General features: G+C 39.7%; 1 protein-coding gene across 2 annotated transcripts in view; it reads left to right on the forward strand.

Moving 5' to 3' along the window:
- Positions 1-15831, forward strand: part of IMPG1 (interphotoreceptor matrix proteoglycan 1) — a 66839-nt gene that overhangs the window by 48690 nt on the left and 2318 nt on the right. Inside the window, exons 13-18 of one of the 2 annotated variants that reach the window (XM_056344631.1) lie at positions 5085-5632; positions 6419-6638; positions 10576-10786; positions 12685-12861; positions 12960-13141; positions 13461-13541. In XM_056344631.1, the coding sequence (XP_056200606.1) occupies positions 5085-5632; positions 6419-6638; positions 10576-10786; positions 12685-12861; positions 12960-13141; positions 13461-13492 (1370 nt within the window). In that variant the 3' untranslated portion in view covers positions 13493-13541. The remainder of the gene's footprint in view (positions 1-5084; positions 5633-6418; positions 6639-10575; positions 10787-12684; positions 12862-12959; positions 13142-13460; positions 13542-15831) is intronic. The other variant, XM_056344632.1, reaches the window with a different exon arrangement.

The raw sequence follows: 15831 nt of genomic DNA on the forward strand, positions 1-15831 counted from the left end.
GCTCCAGGGAGACCTAATAGCAGCCTTCCAGTACCTCACGGGGGCCTACAAGGAAGCTGGAGAGGGACTTTTTACGAGGGCATGTAGTGACAGGACAAGGGGGAATGGCTTTAAACTGAAAAGGGTAGATGTAGATTTAGATTTGATATGAGGAAGAAATTCTTTACTATGAGGGTGGTGAGGCACTGGCGCAGGCTGCCCAGAGAAGCTGTGGGTGCCCCATCCCTGGGAGTGCTCAGGGCCAGGCTGGATGGGGCTTGGAGCAACCTGGCCTAGTGGAAGGTGTCCCTGCCCATGATGGGGAAGTTGGAACTACATGATCTTTAAAGGTCCCTTCCAACCCAAACCATTCTATGATTCTATGAAATGTCTAGGTCTTCTTTGCTTCATCCATAGTTTTTAACTCCTTAGGATTGTTTTTATCAAATTCTCACATAAACAGTGGGAAAGCTTGGCAAAACAAGTTGCAAATCATTTTGCTGCTGATTTCAACATGTCACTCGTGTAGGCAAGTCTTGCAGCAGTAACGTGACATGTGTTAGTGCAACCAACAGAAGGAGTCAGTAACCCCTGGTTTTGGGACTGGTGCTGTGCTTCGCAAGCACTCGGCAGCCTTGAGGTGAGCCCATTTACTTCCACCTTGCAGGGGACTAACACCACCTCTGCAGTCAGTCACTGTCTGCCTAAGCTGGAGAGACAGTGGCTGGTAAGAACTGGCAGCTTATGAAAATAGATGTTACGTGCACAGAGACCATCTTGGTATGCCCTCAAGGCATTTTAAGTGACTGCTTGTAATAAGAGGATGCCAGAAGACCTTTGTAGTGCACGTATAGACTATATATACAGACACAGCTATATGCCAAATGCATAAAGTATATGGTTATTCTGCTTCGAACTTGCTGCAATTTCAAAGTCATTTCAGTGCTTCTTTCTCCTGTAGTTATCTCTTTCTAAAATCTAATCTGCCTAACAAATACCATCACGATCATATGCTAGAGTGTATGTCGTCATGCTGAGAGAAGGTTGGTTTGTGGAGCTGCAGGTTCATCCCATGAGTAGATCATCCTGCATTAATGCCTCAGGCACTAATGCTAAGAAATCTGTTCTGAGTTCCCTTAACTAATAAGTGACTCTCACTCCTTATCAGCGTAACAAGTAACAGCAAGAGCTTTGTAAACAGAGAACGTCACCAGGCTCTTTTTTTATAATCTCTCCATATCCTTGATTACACAAGAAACACAAGGACATGACAAGAGAAAAGCATCTCAAGTTCTCAACAAAGTATTAGGGCATCAAGCTGTGGTGCAGCATTTGGTGTGACGAGCGGTGTGCACAACCCCAGGTTCCATAGCAGCAGTCTGCTATTCTTTTTTGGCTGCACTCTAGGACTGGAGGGACTAGGACTGTAGCCCTTGTATAATACTGCCAGCAGTGCAAATTACATACCAACACATAAATACCAACAAATAAAAGGACAACTGTGCTACTTTAAATAGGAATTTGCTGCACCCACTTTGTGGTCCTGTTCTGCTTCCAGACCACCCCAGTTTGGCCTTGCAGTAAAGGATAATGCAGCAGCACTTGGTCTTTTCCTGCATCCCATCCAACACAGATGCTTCATATTAGCAGTGTACTTCAGTCTTTTCCAGAATTACCAGCGCTCTAAGCTCACTTGTTATTCTGTACACTTTGGTTATGGACAGCCACCAGGGAGGGTGGGAGGGAGGTGGGAGGAGCTCAGCATGTGAAAGGCAAGGAACTATTTTATAATCTGGCAGAAAGCTTTTCCCCTAAGGGCCATAGGACTGGGCAATCCCGATCCTCAGAGTAAAGCTAAATATCCTGATCTCTGTTGCTCAGGTTTTATGCTACACAGTTCAATTGATTTCAATGAGTTCACTAATAAATATTAGATTAGAACTCAACCCTAAACATCAAACCCCAAATAGGTGAAATACAGTCTCTTACCAAGTGGGAATTTTTGTCATGTAAATAATTCTGGTTTCCAAATATTCTGCCAGTTAAAATGAGGCACTCGGGGAAGACGTTTTCATGCATGCAGATGAAGGCAACAAAATTGACTATAAAAATCTGCCTTATCCAATACAGGAAAGGGATACTAAATATTGACAGAGATGAGTGATCTTCAATAACATACCGTCAGCCAGCTAGAGTTAAGGGCAAAACAGGCACGTGCTGTGGCATGTCCCTGCTCTGCAGTTGCCTCCCCTAAAACGTGGTCTCTGGAAAACCTTGGCAGCACCCAGCCCCTAGTGATTTGTTCCAATATGTCAAAGTATTACAAAATGTCCATAATCATCAGCTGTCCAAGACAATTTAGGAACTGTCTTTGATGGCTGTTCTACTTAAAACTGCAAGATAACAGAGGAATCCTGCAAGAACATGTAACAGTAACTAATAACCTGGTCTTCAAAAGAGGGGGAGCATCCTGCAAGGTAATTGCCTTACAAACTTGCAGTATTTTGTCCATCCAGAAAGTAGCAAATGTGGAAGGTGTCCTTTCCCTGATTACCCTTGTCAGAGTAGTCCATACCTTGTTTCTCGAATGCTTTTTCGTGCATAGCTATGAGAACATGCACTGCTGCTGTGATAAACTCTGCTCTAGCAAGAATTTGCCTGACATTTCTCAGCACCTTGCTGAAATACAATTTAACATGTTACTCAATACCTGTTAAAAAAAGTCTTAAAATACATTGTGCTTTCAGACGGCTTTATTTGTAACAGAATAACATGCACTAGGGATTGATGTAGTGACTGCATAAATAAGCAGATGCAGTAATGATCTTTCAGCATATCCAGGTTATGTTTGGAAATTATTTCTAGAAGTTCACTTCCCTGCAGAACAGACCAAAAAAAAAAAATCTAGTGCTTCCCTTAGCCAAGGCATGCAAAACACTTGTAAGGAACGGAAAACCTTTGAACCGAGAATGAGAGGGATGCTCCAGTAACACCATGTTACTGGTATCCCAGAGTAAAATTCACTGATCCTTCTTCACCAGAGCCAGAACCACACCGCCCTTCTGGCAGTGTCAAACCATGACACAATGGAAAGTGTTTCCCTTTTTCAGAAAACTTTAATAGTCCTTAGTCCAATACTTGAGCACCTCAGAGAAATCACAGAAATCACTGGACCTCAATAATGCTACAAAGAACTAAGAGGTTGATTTAAGTAGCAGAAATTATGACAGGAGGAAACCAGGCATCTTACATAAATTTGCTATGTTCTGAAGTCAACAGAATGATAATAGGTACTTCAAAAGATCCAGCATATGTTTGGATGGTTTTCTTCAAGTGAGATAAATGTCTCTCTTGACTAAAAAGGGAACAAAGATGGCTGGCTTAAAGGATGCATCTCGCTTTTAAATGCCTCCTAGAAGTGAGAGCAATACTACCCAAAGGCATATTCCTAAGGCTTCTAAGAAGATTGAAGCAGAACCAAAAAGTAAAACTAGCTCTCTCACAGCCTGCTCCAATAATTTAAACACTGCTTGGTCTATTATGTGTTTTATTACTCTTGATACTATTTAGTATTTTATATCTTATTTTTTAATATTATAATATTCATTATTTTTATATTATTAACTTATTTTATTAGCATGCATTTTATTTATCTCTTTACACTACTATCACTGAATCATCATATCTGTACTACAACATACATAATTAAACAAATACTAAAGGGGGGGGAGGAATATATGTAGCAGCTCTTAACATAAGTCTATGCAAAGTGGTAACCAGATGGAAGAAGATTTTTTTCAAGCATCTAATTCTAGTAAAACCACATACGTGCCTTAGAAGAATTCTTCGCTAGTTTAAGAAGTGTGGCCCCAAGAATGGGGCTATATAGAAAATAATCCACATTAGATCAAGGCATTGTATCTGCAGAGGGGAAGCACACAGCTAGTACATGCCGTTAAATTAACAGTGTCAAGAAAATAGCTATCTCTTATTAAGATTGTCCTTGTTGAAAAATGTACATTTGTTCCACAAACCAGCAATACAATAAGCAGAAGATTGGGCTGCATACATTTAGAAGCAAGGAAACAGAAAGGGACACAAAGACCATTCACGGGCAACTCCTATGCCATGGACAGAATAGTTGCCACCTTCTTCAGTCCATGTTACGCCCAATGCAAAACTGCGCTCTGCTTTAGGACTTTCCTTGGCCACTGGGAGGAAATTAGTGCGTAGGGAATAGAAGAGTTCATTAGTTGGAGAAAAACTTCTTTCCTATCGGCTGATAAGTGGTTTTGCTTGCAGGGGGCATGTCCCACATGAAGGACCCACATATGTATATCACTGGAAAAGGACAAAGTTGTCAGTTTGGGTAGATGTCTGTTCCTTGGAGGCCATCACTTGCTGTGAAGGCATGGTGCTCAGGTAGCTGCAAGCCAAATTCAGAGTCTCATTCATCATGCTTTAGATTTGGATTTCAGTTACAGCTATCACACAGCCTAGACATGTGCCAAGCCCCAGTGGGGACCTCATAAAAGTTCAGCATCTGGATCGAATGGCTGCTTCAGGTGCAACAGATGATTTCTTAAGGCTTGAATTTGCTTTCACTTGGTGCAGTTATCTTTGGAGTAAATTGACGGTTTGCATCTGAAGAGGCTGTACTGTTTTTTGTAACCACATTTTAGGATTACCAGCAAATAATAGCTGTAACCTCTCACAAAGGGGAACAGAATGACTCTAGCTTACAACTGATCTGAACAGACAGCTTAAAGCTGCAATCTACTCTTTCAGTCAATACAAACTGACATTGTGATTATGTGCCTTCAAAACGAGAATGCACTTTGGAATGGCTCAGGAAATATTTACCAAGTGTAACTCTTATATAAACACAGCACCCACAGAAATCTCATCACTCAAACATGTGGATGAGGTGGTTGATTCCAGTACTTCTTTGGTGATGGAAATAATATTTTCAAGTTTAGATAGTGTTAAATCTTGTTTTTAAAGATGTTTCAGTGGAAATACAACAAGAATATTGTTTCCATGCTTGATGTTTGTTATGCTTGCTTTTCAAAATAGCTATTTGTTTTACCCCTGTTTTTCTGCAGCAATTAAGATCATGGATGAACCAGAATCATCAGGCGATGACATTTTGGTTACAGAAAGCACTTACGAAACGTTGCCTTTCTTTATTGGTTCGAGCAATCTCTCTACCACACCGCCTGAAGATGTTATTACAGATATGCTACCGTCAGCACCAATGCCTGCAGCAACCAGCCCATCCTACAGTCACACTGAGATCATCAAGCAGTCCCTTGAGGTACTGGATTCCTCAGTGCCTGCATCTGAGAGCGTTCCTCCCGATGGCGCTGAGACAGGAGTGCAGGACATTGCTGCCGAGTTAGACCACGTTGTGATGAGCACAGCAGCGCTAGATGAAGTGGAGCACGGCAGCGGTTATATCTCTGAGCCTGCAGAAGCCACCCCAGCTCCTACGCCGAAGTATGTAACTACCAGCTCCATGACAACCGCGGCCAAAGGCAAAGAGCTAGTGGTTTTCTTCAGCCTGAGGGTAACCAACATGCACTTTTCAGATGACCTCTTCAACAGGAGCTCGCTGGAATACAAAGCACTAGAACAACAGTTCATGCAATTGGTGGGTGAAAAATCAACATGAACACCACATGCAATAATCAGGCACAGTTTAAAGAAATACACTGAAGAGCGCGGTATTTTAACTATATCAGACCCTACTACAATTCAGTCTAATAAGTTGTATTTTTAAAGGATCCATAAGCCTGGCATGCTCTCGGGGTACGAAGAAAGAGTTTATGAAGCCAGTGATGGGAGTTTTTACTTATTCAAGAGACTCCAGATATACACCTGGCATGTAGTTTATTTGCCTTTTTCTTAGATTCACGTCAACAGTATAGCAGTGCTGAATACATCCGAGGCTTGTGTCTACATGCTAGATTTAAAATTAGGCCTTTTAAACTATATAATAGCTTAGCAAGGGGAATGTGATTAGATATGGATTTTCTCTACGGGTACAATAGGGCAGCAGGTCAGCTCAGTAACATGCCGATTATGCTATGCTCTAACCTGCCTGGATTGAACATTTGAAAATAATTAAAGTTGGCTCTTGAGTAAGGTGATTTTTTTCTCTTCCAGATGAATAAACTCCCCAGCTGCTGTGCATTTCATTACAGGGAAAATTGCTGCCCATCCATCTCAATACATTATACAGAAATATGCAAGAGTCCAGAAGAAGATAGTGCTAAACAGAAAAATGAATTTGGTGGTGGAGTTTAACAATTGTATTAAATTCAAAGACATAAGTGTGTGGTGTGTGTACTTGATAATGAAAAGTGACTATAAGAGAAATCAATAGCAGGTAGACATTGACTGTAAGTTAAAATAAAGGCAAATTTGTGTTTTTCAGCTACTTCCATACCTCCAGTCCAACCTTACAGGTTTTAAGCACCTGGAAATACTTAACTTCAGGAACGGAAGTGTGATTGTGAATAGCAAAATGAAATTTGCCAGGACAGTGCCATACAATATCACAGAAGCAGTACACTGCGTTTTGGAAGATTTTTGTGATGCTGCAGCTCAGCGCCTCAATTTAGAGATTGACAGCTATTCCCTGGATATTGAGCCAGGTAAGATTGCATTACTAGTGTATGTGCAAAATCAAAACCAAGCAGATAATCTTTTCCAGACTGCTACAGCTTCAGAAGTATTGCTGTTTTGGAAATAACTATATTAGCAATAGCCTCCCAATGAGCAGAAGTAATAAGAAAAAACAAGATCATAGAATCATAGAATTGTTTAGGTTAGAAAAGACCTTTAAGATCATCAAGTCCAACCGTTAACCCAGCACTGCTAAGTCCACCACTAAACCATGTCACTAAGTGCCACATCTACACGTCTTTCAAATACCTCCAGGGACTGTGACTCAACCACCTCCCTGGGCAGCCTGTCCCAATGTTTGACAACCCTTTCAGGGCAGAAATTTTTCCTAATGTCCAATGTTGCAAATTACGTTGCAGACATATTTTCACACTATAATGAAATGCTGGGTGGAAGTGTTGGTCTGTGCATGTATACCTACTGCTTTTCAGAGACGAATATAGTGAACTTAAAACTCATTCTAGAATAAGGGCTAAACAAAGACAGGTGTAAAGAATGCTCATGTGCCGTTTACAGGAGTGACTTAGGCAAATTGTGCACCCAAGTACGTAAATATAGTTTCTGATAATTTTTGCAATGCTGTAAGCAAACCATAGTTTAGAGCTTCATTAAATCTTTTTTTAAAGGGCTACAGATTTCAGGACTGAAGAAGGCAATTTCTAGGAATAATTTGATTCTACAGCTACTCACTGACCACAGCATGGCTATATGTAGCACTCCATAGATTTGTAATTACAGAATCCTTTCTGGATTAATACCTTTCAAATAAACCTTTGTCTGTTAAACAGTAAAAAGACAGTAATACATCTGGATGGTATTGTAACATCAGAAGCTTAGAGTTTTCAAAATCTACATTGTTTTATAAAATTGAAGCCTAGATCTATTTTCAGGTTCTGGTAACTGTTTCAGAGCCAAATTTAATTTCATTGGCATGGAGAAGAACAATACTGATTTGGTTCAGCTGCCTTTTTATGTACATAACTGACAATTCCAGAACAAAAATCCATTTGCAATTTATGCAGGCAGTTCCTATTCTGTTCTCATTTCACATACCTTCTCGTGGCCACTAAAAGCAGAGATAGTGGGTGGTCAAGAAAGTTAACAAAATCGCAGTGTTCAAACTATCAAATACTGACATGAAATACTGATATTTTGCTGAATAAAGTATTAAATGAGTTCCCTGGAAAGAGTGAACTTTGGACCACTATACCTTGTCTGCTTTGCTAGTAAATTTTTGATAAATAAAAATTAAAATGGTAAAGTTGCTAAAACGCAAACACAGAAAAATTTAAAAATCTTTCATTGTCATCCATATCAGCTGCTTTACTGATGTGGTATTTCAACATTAATTCAAGAAAACAGTGTCACAATGAGTTTGTTAATGGGGCTGTTCTTTCAAGGCTTATGAGCAGTAATAAAATGTCAAAATAGAAGAAATTATGTTTAGAAAGCCAGTGTATTCCCAAGCAGTTGTTTCAAAGCCCGACGGTCTTTTCACTTGAGGGAAAAAAAAACACAACAACAAAAAACCACAACAAACCAAAAAAACAAACAAAAAAAAAACCCACAACAAACCAAAAAACAACAAAAGAACCCCAATCTGTTTTGAAAATTAAGATAATTAAGCAAATTTCTATTCGTTGTGAAAGTAAGAGCCATCTAGTGGTAATGATGTTATACCAAATTGAAACACTGATGGGAACTGACAGTCCAAAATATATACCAAGGTTCAGCAGCTGCAAAGGGTTGACTGCATTGATCATAAGTAATACCATAAAGAATAACATGGCAGGCTTTTAAAAATACCTGCTTGCATTATTTTTGTAATCTAAACAAAGTGAAAATACAGCAAAGATGACAAAGTATGGCAGGTAATTAGCCCAACACTTTAAGGAAAGTGAGACCACATTGTGCAAACTTACAAAAAATGACACTAACACAGCAAAATATTCATGCCAAGCTCTGCTTGTCAAACAGAAATGTGCCAAGACCTTCTAGCTTCTGAAAACTGCACACAACCCTGGGTAATGCTTAGACGGAGCCTGTCTCTCCTAACTAGTGACGTGCGGAATTAAACTCTCTAACTCAAAAGTTATAAAGTAGGTATGTTTATTGCGCGCAGATGCACGGAGGATCCCTCCACCACAAGCGCGCATGTCCGAAGTGACGAACCATCTCATATTTATACAATAAAACAAATGAATGTTCAACTGACGCCTATACATATTCGTTACCTAAACCGCTTACTCTCGCTTCTTATGTTAATTAGCTTATCAGTCCTTTGCCTGGAATGTGGTGGTCTTGCAGGTTTGCAGCTAATTCATGTCCTTGTCGACCATCCGGTTTTCTTTAGCGAGGAGATTTAGTGCTCCCTCTAGATAACACTGGAATGTTTCTCATCCTTTTTTATAAATAGCCCCTTTGTTAGGGGAAGAAGAGTAGGTATTTCCTTAAAGCTGTATGGTTACGTGACCAGACACCACACCCATGACCAGTCACCATACCTACATTCCTTGAGCAGACACATACAATCACAATCGATGTTTATTCTCCCTATTTCACACTATTTCTTCATATCACTAGCAGTATCAGTCTTTCTTTCCACGGATAGAAAGGTAAACTGTGACCATCAAAACTGGGGAGAGACTTGCAGGAGAACATGCAGTTAATGCAGCTGTTACTGTTTTAATCAAGTACTCAATCATACAAACTCTTTTATTAACCGTTTTTCCTTTGGAAGCGTTCTGGTTTTGCTTGGAGTGCAATTCTGTGTGGGGTAAGAAAAGAATCAGTAAGAATCCCCTTTTGATTTGCCAGCTCATTTTGTTTCGTTAGAGACTAAACTTTGTAATTCCTAATCAGTCGTATCAATGACTAGGGCAAAGTACTTGGAATATATATATATATAAAATTTTACAGATAACCAAAGGTTTGCCTGACAATAAAGTTACTTGTATTTTATTGTATTACTTTGATGCCCAGTTGTTAGAGTTTACATGTACATATATTTGCAGCCCAGGAGCAAAGTATATCCCAACATCTTTATGCTGGGCTTTACCACGCAGTGCGCAGGAAAATGACAAGGTCGGTGGTGCAGCCCTCCCCCTCCTCATCCCATCAGCCCAAGCTGGGCTGAGCACCACGTTAAAATGACTCCTGGGTCTTTTTTTCACATTTCTAGTAAGAAGCAGAGAATGGGAAAAGAGTGGACTTGTGTGACAGCTGAACTCAGGACTTTAAGCTCTCTCTGATTTGAGCCTTCCTGTCAACATCAGCGGGCTTATTTCCCCTTAATCTCACAGAGGCATCCCTTATTAATATCTAAAAAAAAAAAATAAATTAAAAAAAAAACCCAGCAAGTTTTCCCAAGGCTAACACATCACCTAAAAAAAAAAAAAAAAAAAAAAAAAAAAGACCTGCAAGCACATATTTTCTCTAGATCATGCCAGTATTTCTGGGCTGCAGTCTTCATAGTACTGTGCAATATTCAATAATCTAACTCCCTACCCTTGTCATGTCCTCAATTATGTGTTTAAGATCATTACAGCTGAAACGATTTCTTACACATACATAAGACTGTAACAGTATCCATGAGTATAAAACTAGCACTTACAGTAAAAAAAGGGACAACAATATCCAAATGTGAAAATTCTTGTCAGTGAGATGAAAGTGAAGTCACAACTTAATAGTGATGAGGCAGACAAATGTAGAAGTAAATATAAGCTCGCATGCTTGCTGTGTTATCTCCAGAAAGAAGGACCCGTGTCTTTTCATGCTAGATGACATCCTCCTATTAAACGCACAAATAGCAGGCTAGTAAATGTGAATTGTTTTCTCTAGCTGACACAAAGCCTGCCAAGTTACTTTCGGTAATGCATGAATTAACGATTTACGCATCGTTTACAGCCGATCAGGCAGACCAATGCAAATTCATGGCATGTGATGAGTTTTCCGAGTGCATAATGAACGAGTGGACAAAAGAGGCTGACTGCCTTTGTAAACCTGGTTATGCAAGCCGAGACGGATCACCCTGTCGGAGCCTGTGTGAGTCTGAACCACATCTTTGCGTCAATGGTGGGAAATGCGAGTTAGTTCCAGGAAGAGGAGCTGTCTGCAGGTAAATAAATGGTGCTTAAGATGAATGCTGCTAACAGACCCCTGATATGCCTATTGCATGAACAAGTAGGGCTGAGTATATTCTTTTCAACAGCATAAACTATGCTAACAAGCCAAGACCTCAATATTCAGACACTTTAATCTACATTGCAATACCCTTCTTTAGTATAAATAGTCTCACTGTGGATAAATCCATTTCTGCCTGTTAGTACACACAGAGCATCATGATCTATTTATTTTTTAGAGACGCTTTAGAAATTTATTAGAAATTCAGCATCATTGGCAGAGACGACACGTACAAAACCATGCGCTCTTTTCAGATTTCCAAATACATTTTGGAGAAATGAAAAAACACATTCACAGTTTTACCGTGGGTTACATAGTAGTATTTTAAGAAATTGCATTTTTCTAAGATTATTAAAAAGGAAATCTATATTCTTATAAACATACCTATGAGCACTATTCTGATTCTCGACCACCCAACAAAGCACATGAAGGCTGAAGCTGCTTTCAGGGCTTTCTGGGAAAGACTTGAAGATTAGCAGCTCCTCCTAACTGCAAACACACTCCGTACGGATTTTTACATGAAATTATGTTAAGCACATATTCAGAACTACCACAGTACTGGAACTTATTAATTCGCTTTTAAAAGTATCAAATTTCACCTCATGGTAAGACTTGACTACCCAGAGCACTGTGAAACTGTATACTAGACTGGCACATGGTACTTGACCAGCCACGTGTACAAGCAGCAGACAAGTTATAATTTTTGCTCTTAGTATTACTTGCTCTTAGTTTATTCACCCCTAATACTGACATTACAACGTTAACAATATGTCCTTTAGTGTACTTCGGATTGATGTCAAAAAATAAGACTACTGAGGAAAATTACTCATATGATAATTTCACTGTAACAACATAACTGCTGTTACTCATTTTCTGCAGCGGGCATCGCAGAAATGATAACGCAAGATTATATTGAATTCACCACAGGTACTGCTAAATTTCTGACTTGCAAAGCCATAGCAGTGCAGCTGCGGTATTTTGTATTGGAAATCAGCCTGCGAGCTAAGGAGGTCGGTCCTCTTCGAAACTTTACTGAAGTAGAAAAGGGTATAGCCTACTCGAAGACCAAAGCATGAGGGAAAAAAACACCTCTCTCTTTCAGAAAAGCTCTGAGTTGATGTACAGTTACCACCAAACCATAATTTGGAATGATAAAAGTATTAAAAATAATAAATGAAACTCTGAATTATAGCAAGGTACGAACAAGCTTACCACAAGTCTCAGACTGACAGTGTGTGCAAACTTGCAGAGTCTGCAGAGAGAAAATGATGCCCTATTATTTGCTTCAGTCAAGCGCTCCTTTTGCTTGTGAATTTACTCAGAACCACGCTAGTTTTTCCACTGACTGGAACCCTGGTGTTCTTATGTAGAATAGGGCCATCTTCTCCTTTGTTTAAACTGAGCTATTTGTAGTAGAATTCTTATTTCAAACCTCACTACTCAGACTGAAATCACCAATGAACAGAACATCGGCTTCAAAGAAGTATTTAGATATTTCTCTAAAACACACCTGAACTTGTAAGGTTCTAAGCCATAAATATTATTTCGTCTTCACCCGTGGGGCTAGAAATTTGCCAGACATGTTCCAAATGCATCATGTCCTTAAAATCTGGAGGTTGGCAAAGAAAATATCGGTGTCTTTTTATATAACATTCACTCTCACGAATCTAAGAATATTATCTTTCCTCTATTATCAATCACGTTTTTTCATACATAACAATTAATTGTATTGGGAGTACTGTCCTTATATTTAATTGCAGATTTTCCTTTGAGGTACTCTATATTTTCTGCCTTCAAGTTCTGTACATTATCCTCTTCTTCTCCCTATTTTAGATGCCCGGTACGTAGACACGAGCTTTACCAAGGACAGCGCTGTGCAAAATTTGCTCCAGAACCCATACAACCCTTCATTTTTAAACCTCTCCTACTTGGCTTACTAAGCCTTGTTTTTCTTTTCATCATTTTAATTTTTAAGTTAAGAAGAAAAAGCAAAAGAAACTCTAATCTGCAGTAAGCTGCTCACAATCTTTTTCTTCACATTTCAAAATATTCCTTTTTTTCTTTTGCAATTTAAAAACTTACCTAAACAAAAATGTTCTGCATTGTAGAAGTGCTACTCTCAACAGCTGCAGTTCAGAAAATGCTGTAAGGATTAACCCTGTTTTTGAACATGATGAACCGATAACTAGCTTTTGTCAAACGGCTTGCAGTGTAAGTGCTTGTGTCAGTTCCACAGAGATCATTGATCACGAAGCATTACACGAACTTGAAAACACAATTCAGCATGGAGGTAAAATGCATGGAAATCCTTTTTTTACCCCTCAACATACAGCCCCACCTCACATAACAGGTCCATCTTCATGTATTAATCCTACGACTAAATCACATTTGATTCTAACCACTTGCTTGGCTATTTCAGAACTAAAAATACTAATTAATTTATTTGCTTTCCACATTTACTGCTGTGTAGGTTTCATAAACAGGACTGTTAGAACTGCTTTTCTTACAGCTCTCTTGCATGGCTTTGGTGGTCCCTCCTATCCGAGTGCCTTTTGTGCTTTAGTGAAATAATTAATCTGGTGTTTTGATTTCTTTTTTAAATGTTGTAGGTCACCAGACCAGTTCACAAAGCCAAGACTGACAAGTTAGTCTCCGAAATTAATTTCCAGCATCAGCCAGACAAAACCAAGGTTTGTGACTACTTTCGAGAACTTTAAATGATGTTTGCAATTAGTATTTTACACCCATCTTAAAGAAATGTGTCTGTGGGTAATTGTAGAGCAATAAACAATAACTTCCATTGCAGCTGATCTACTTAAAATTACTACTTACAAAAACACTAAATATTTTATGAACGGAATAAAATGGCACATCTGTGGGAGAAAACCAGGCCTGCATCATCTAGACTCTACTTGAATTGTCAAAAGTATATTGTCAGAGCTTTTCTCAAAATCTAGTCAAGGGAATAAATTTAGCGAGAAGTGAGGCAACCACAAATGGGTTTAAGAAAAGCTAGGTGGTTTGGGCCACTTTTAACCATTACTTAAGTTTAAAATGAGCCCTAGTGTTGAACACATTTTTAATCATTTGGAAAAAGTCGATAGAGGAAGAAAAACGTACGTAGAACAAACACAGCTTTTGTTAGCTGAAACTAAGAGCACCACTTCCATAACACAAGGTGGAAAACACCTTACAGGCTAGGATTTTTAACACAGAATATGGCATCTGAACTGAATTTTCAGAAGGGGGTGGATACTGAGGATTCTTATGCCAAATTGAAAATTCCAGTCTTTCAATTCCGATTTGCAATGTGTAATGGCAGCAGTGACAGCTTTTTAGGACATATTATCTCCAGTAGTTACAGGTCTTATTTCTAAAGGCATATATGAAAATAAGCATAAAATTCCAGTAGAGGCCAAAATAACCTTTGGTTTCCTTGGAAGCATGAAAAATGTCTCCAGTTTAGTTTAGGGTCACTACACGGAAAATGATTGCAAAATCAGAAGGGTTTCCTTTGGTTGGGGTTTTACCCAATTAGTCATCCAGGTACTAACAAACAACATTTCATGTTCAGGAGAAGAACTTGCTCTTCCTTCTGAGTTCAGTAGAAAACACAAGTTATTGCAGGCAGCTGAAAACCCCAGCTGCCTCTCTACATGGTCAGGTCTCTGGGAACTTGGTGTGCCTTGGTCCACAAGTAGTGCAATACGAGTGACAAAATGACTGGGGCAGTCACCTTTCTGTGGGCTACGGCAGAATGCAACAATGAGCTGGAGTTTACGCATTCAAGCCCATCAGCTCATTCAGACTGAGGCACAAGGCCAACAAGTCCACATTCAGTTGGCCTACCGCGCTTGACAGTCAAACATGCCCGAGTTTCCAAAATGATGCGACGCTCTGCTGCCCACCTCCCCCACACAGGTGCTCTCTGTGGCTTTGAGATGAAAGCTGAAGACACAACCTCATTCAAAACGCAACTTTTGTAACACCTGCTGCCCCTGTTAGTGACCGCGCTGACTGTTCCCTCTTCTGTGAAAAAGGTGCTGAGAAATAAAGCACACAGCTTGACGTAAGACCCTCACAGCTGAAAAGCAACCTGTGAAATCCATTATTTTTCAGTTGATCTAATGGATGCTAACCTATAAACATCATTTATTTGTGCTAGTACATGGCATGGCTGAGTGGGCTTCTTTTTCAAGATGTTATCTGGCAAAATTCAGTAATGGATCTAACCCTTGGGTGGGGGTGGGGTGGGGTGGGGGTGCAGGGAACGGATCTCCTCTAAAGATTCTTCACAAACTTTTCTAATCTTTCAAAAGAACTGTACTGCAACAGATACCACAGAAAATTGGTTTTAACAAATTTAGATAAAACAGTACAGCAGGGGTCTTCAAACTTTTTAACCAGGGGGCCGGCACGGATGAAGTGGCAGCAGGCCATCTGCGGCTGCTTGGTTTCCCCCCCAACCCCCCACGGGGGGGGTCTGTAAATACCGGGGGCCGGACTGAGGACCCTGGGGGGCCATACCCGGCCCATGTGCCGTAGTTTGAGGACCCCTGCCTTACAGAATCCAGAAATATTTGACACAAAATAGCCCAGAAACATTGGAAACGTAGCACTGGGTAAGAGGATGGTAGAATAATTTGTTTCATAAAGCTGAATGTAATTGGTATGGACAAAGACTGCTACATTTGATGTAATTCGAATGAAGCCTAAAAGTCATTATCAAATATTCCCAAGATATATGTAAAATGCATCATTCTTTGCTCATCAAAACCAGTAACTAACACACAGCATGATCCTCTGAAAAACTGACTCTCAACCACCAAGCAAGATAACTGACATTAAATCTGAAGCAAAAAACGAAACTGCCATTTGTTTCATCCTCACGTCAGCCACTTGGATCATCAAGCAAACAGTATTTTGGATTAAACCAACAGAACAATACAAGCTAGCCTGTTAGATCTCCTCCACCAATAT

This window comes from Falco biarmicus, chromosome 6, assembly GCF_023638135.1.
Source record: "Falco biarmicus isolate bFalBia1 chromosome 6, bFalBia1.pri, whole genome shotgun sequence".
In the NCBI taxonomy this organism is placed as follows: Eukaryota; Metazoa; Chordata; class Aves; order Falconiformes; family Falconidae; genus Falco; species Falco biarmicus.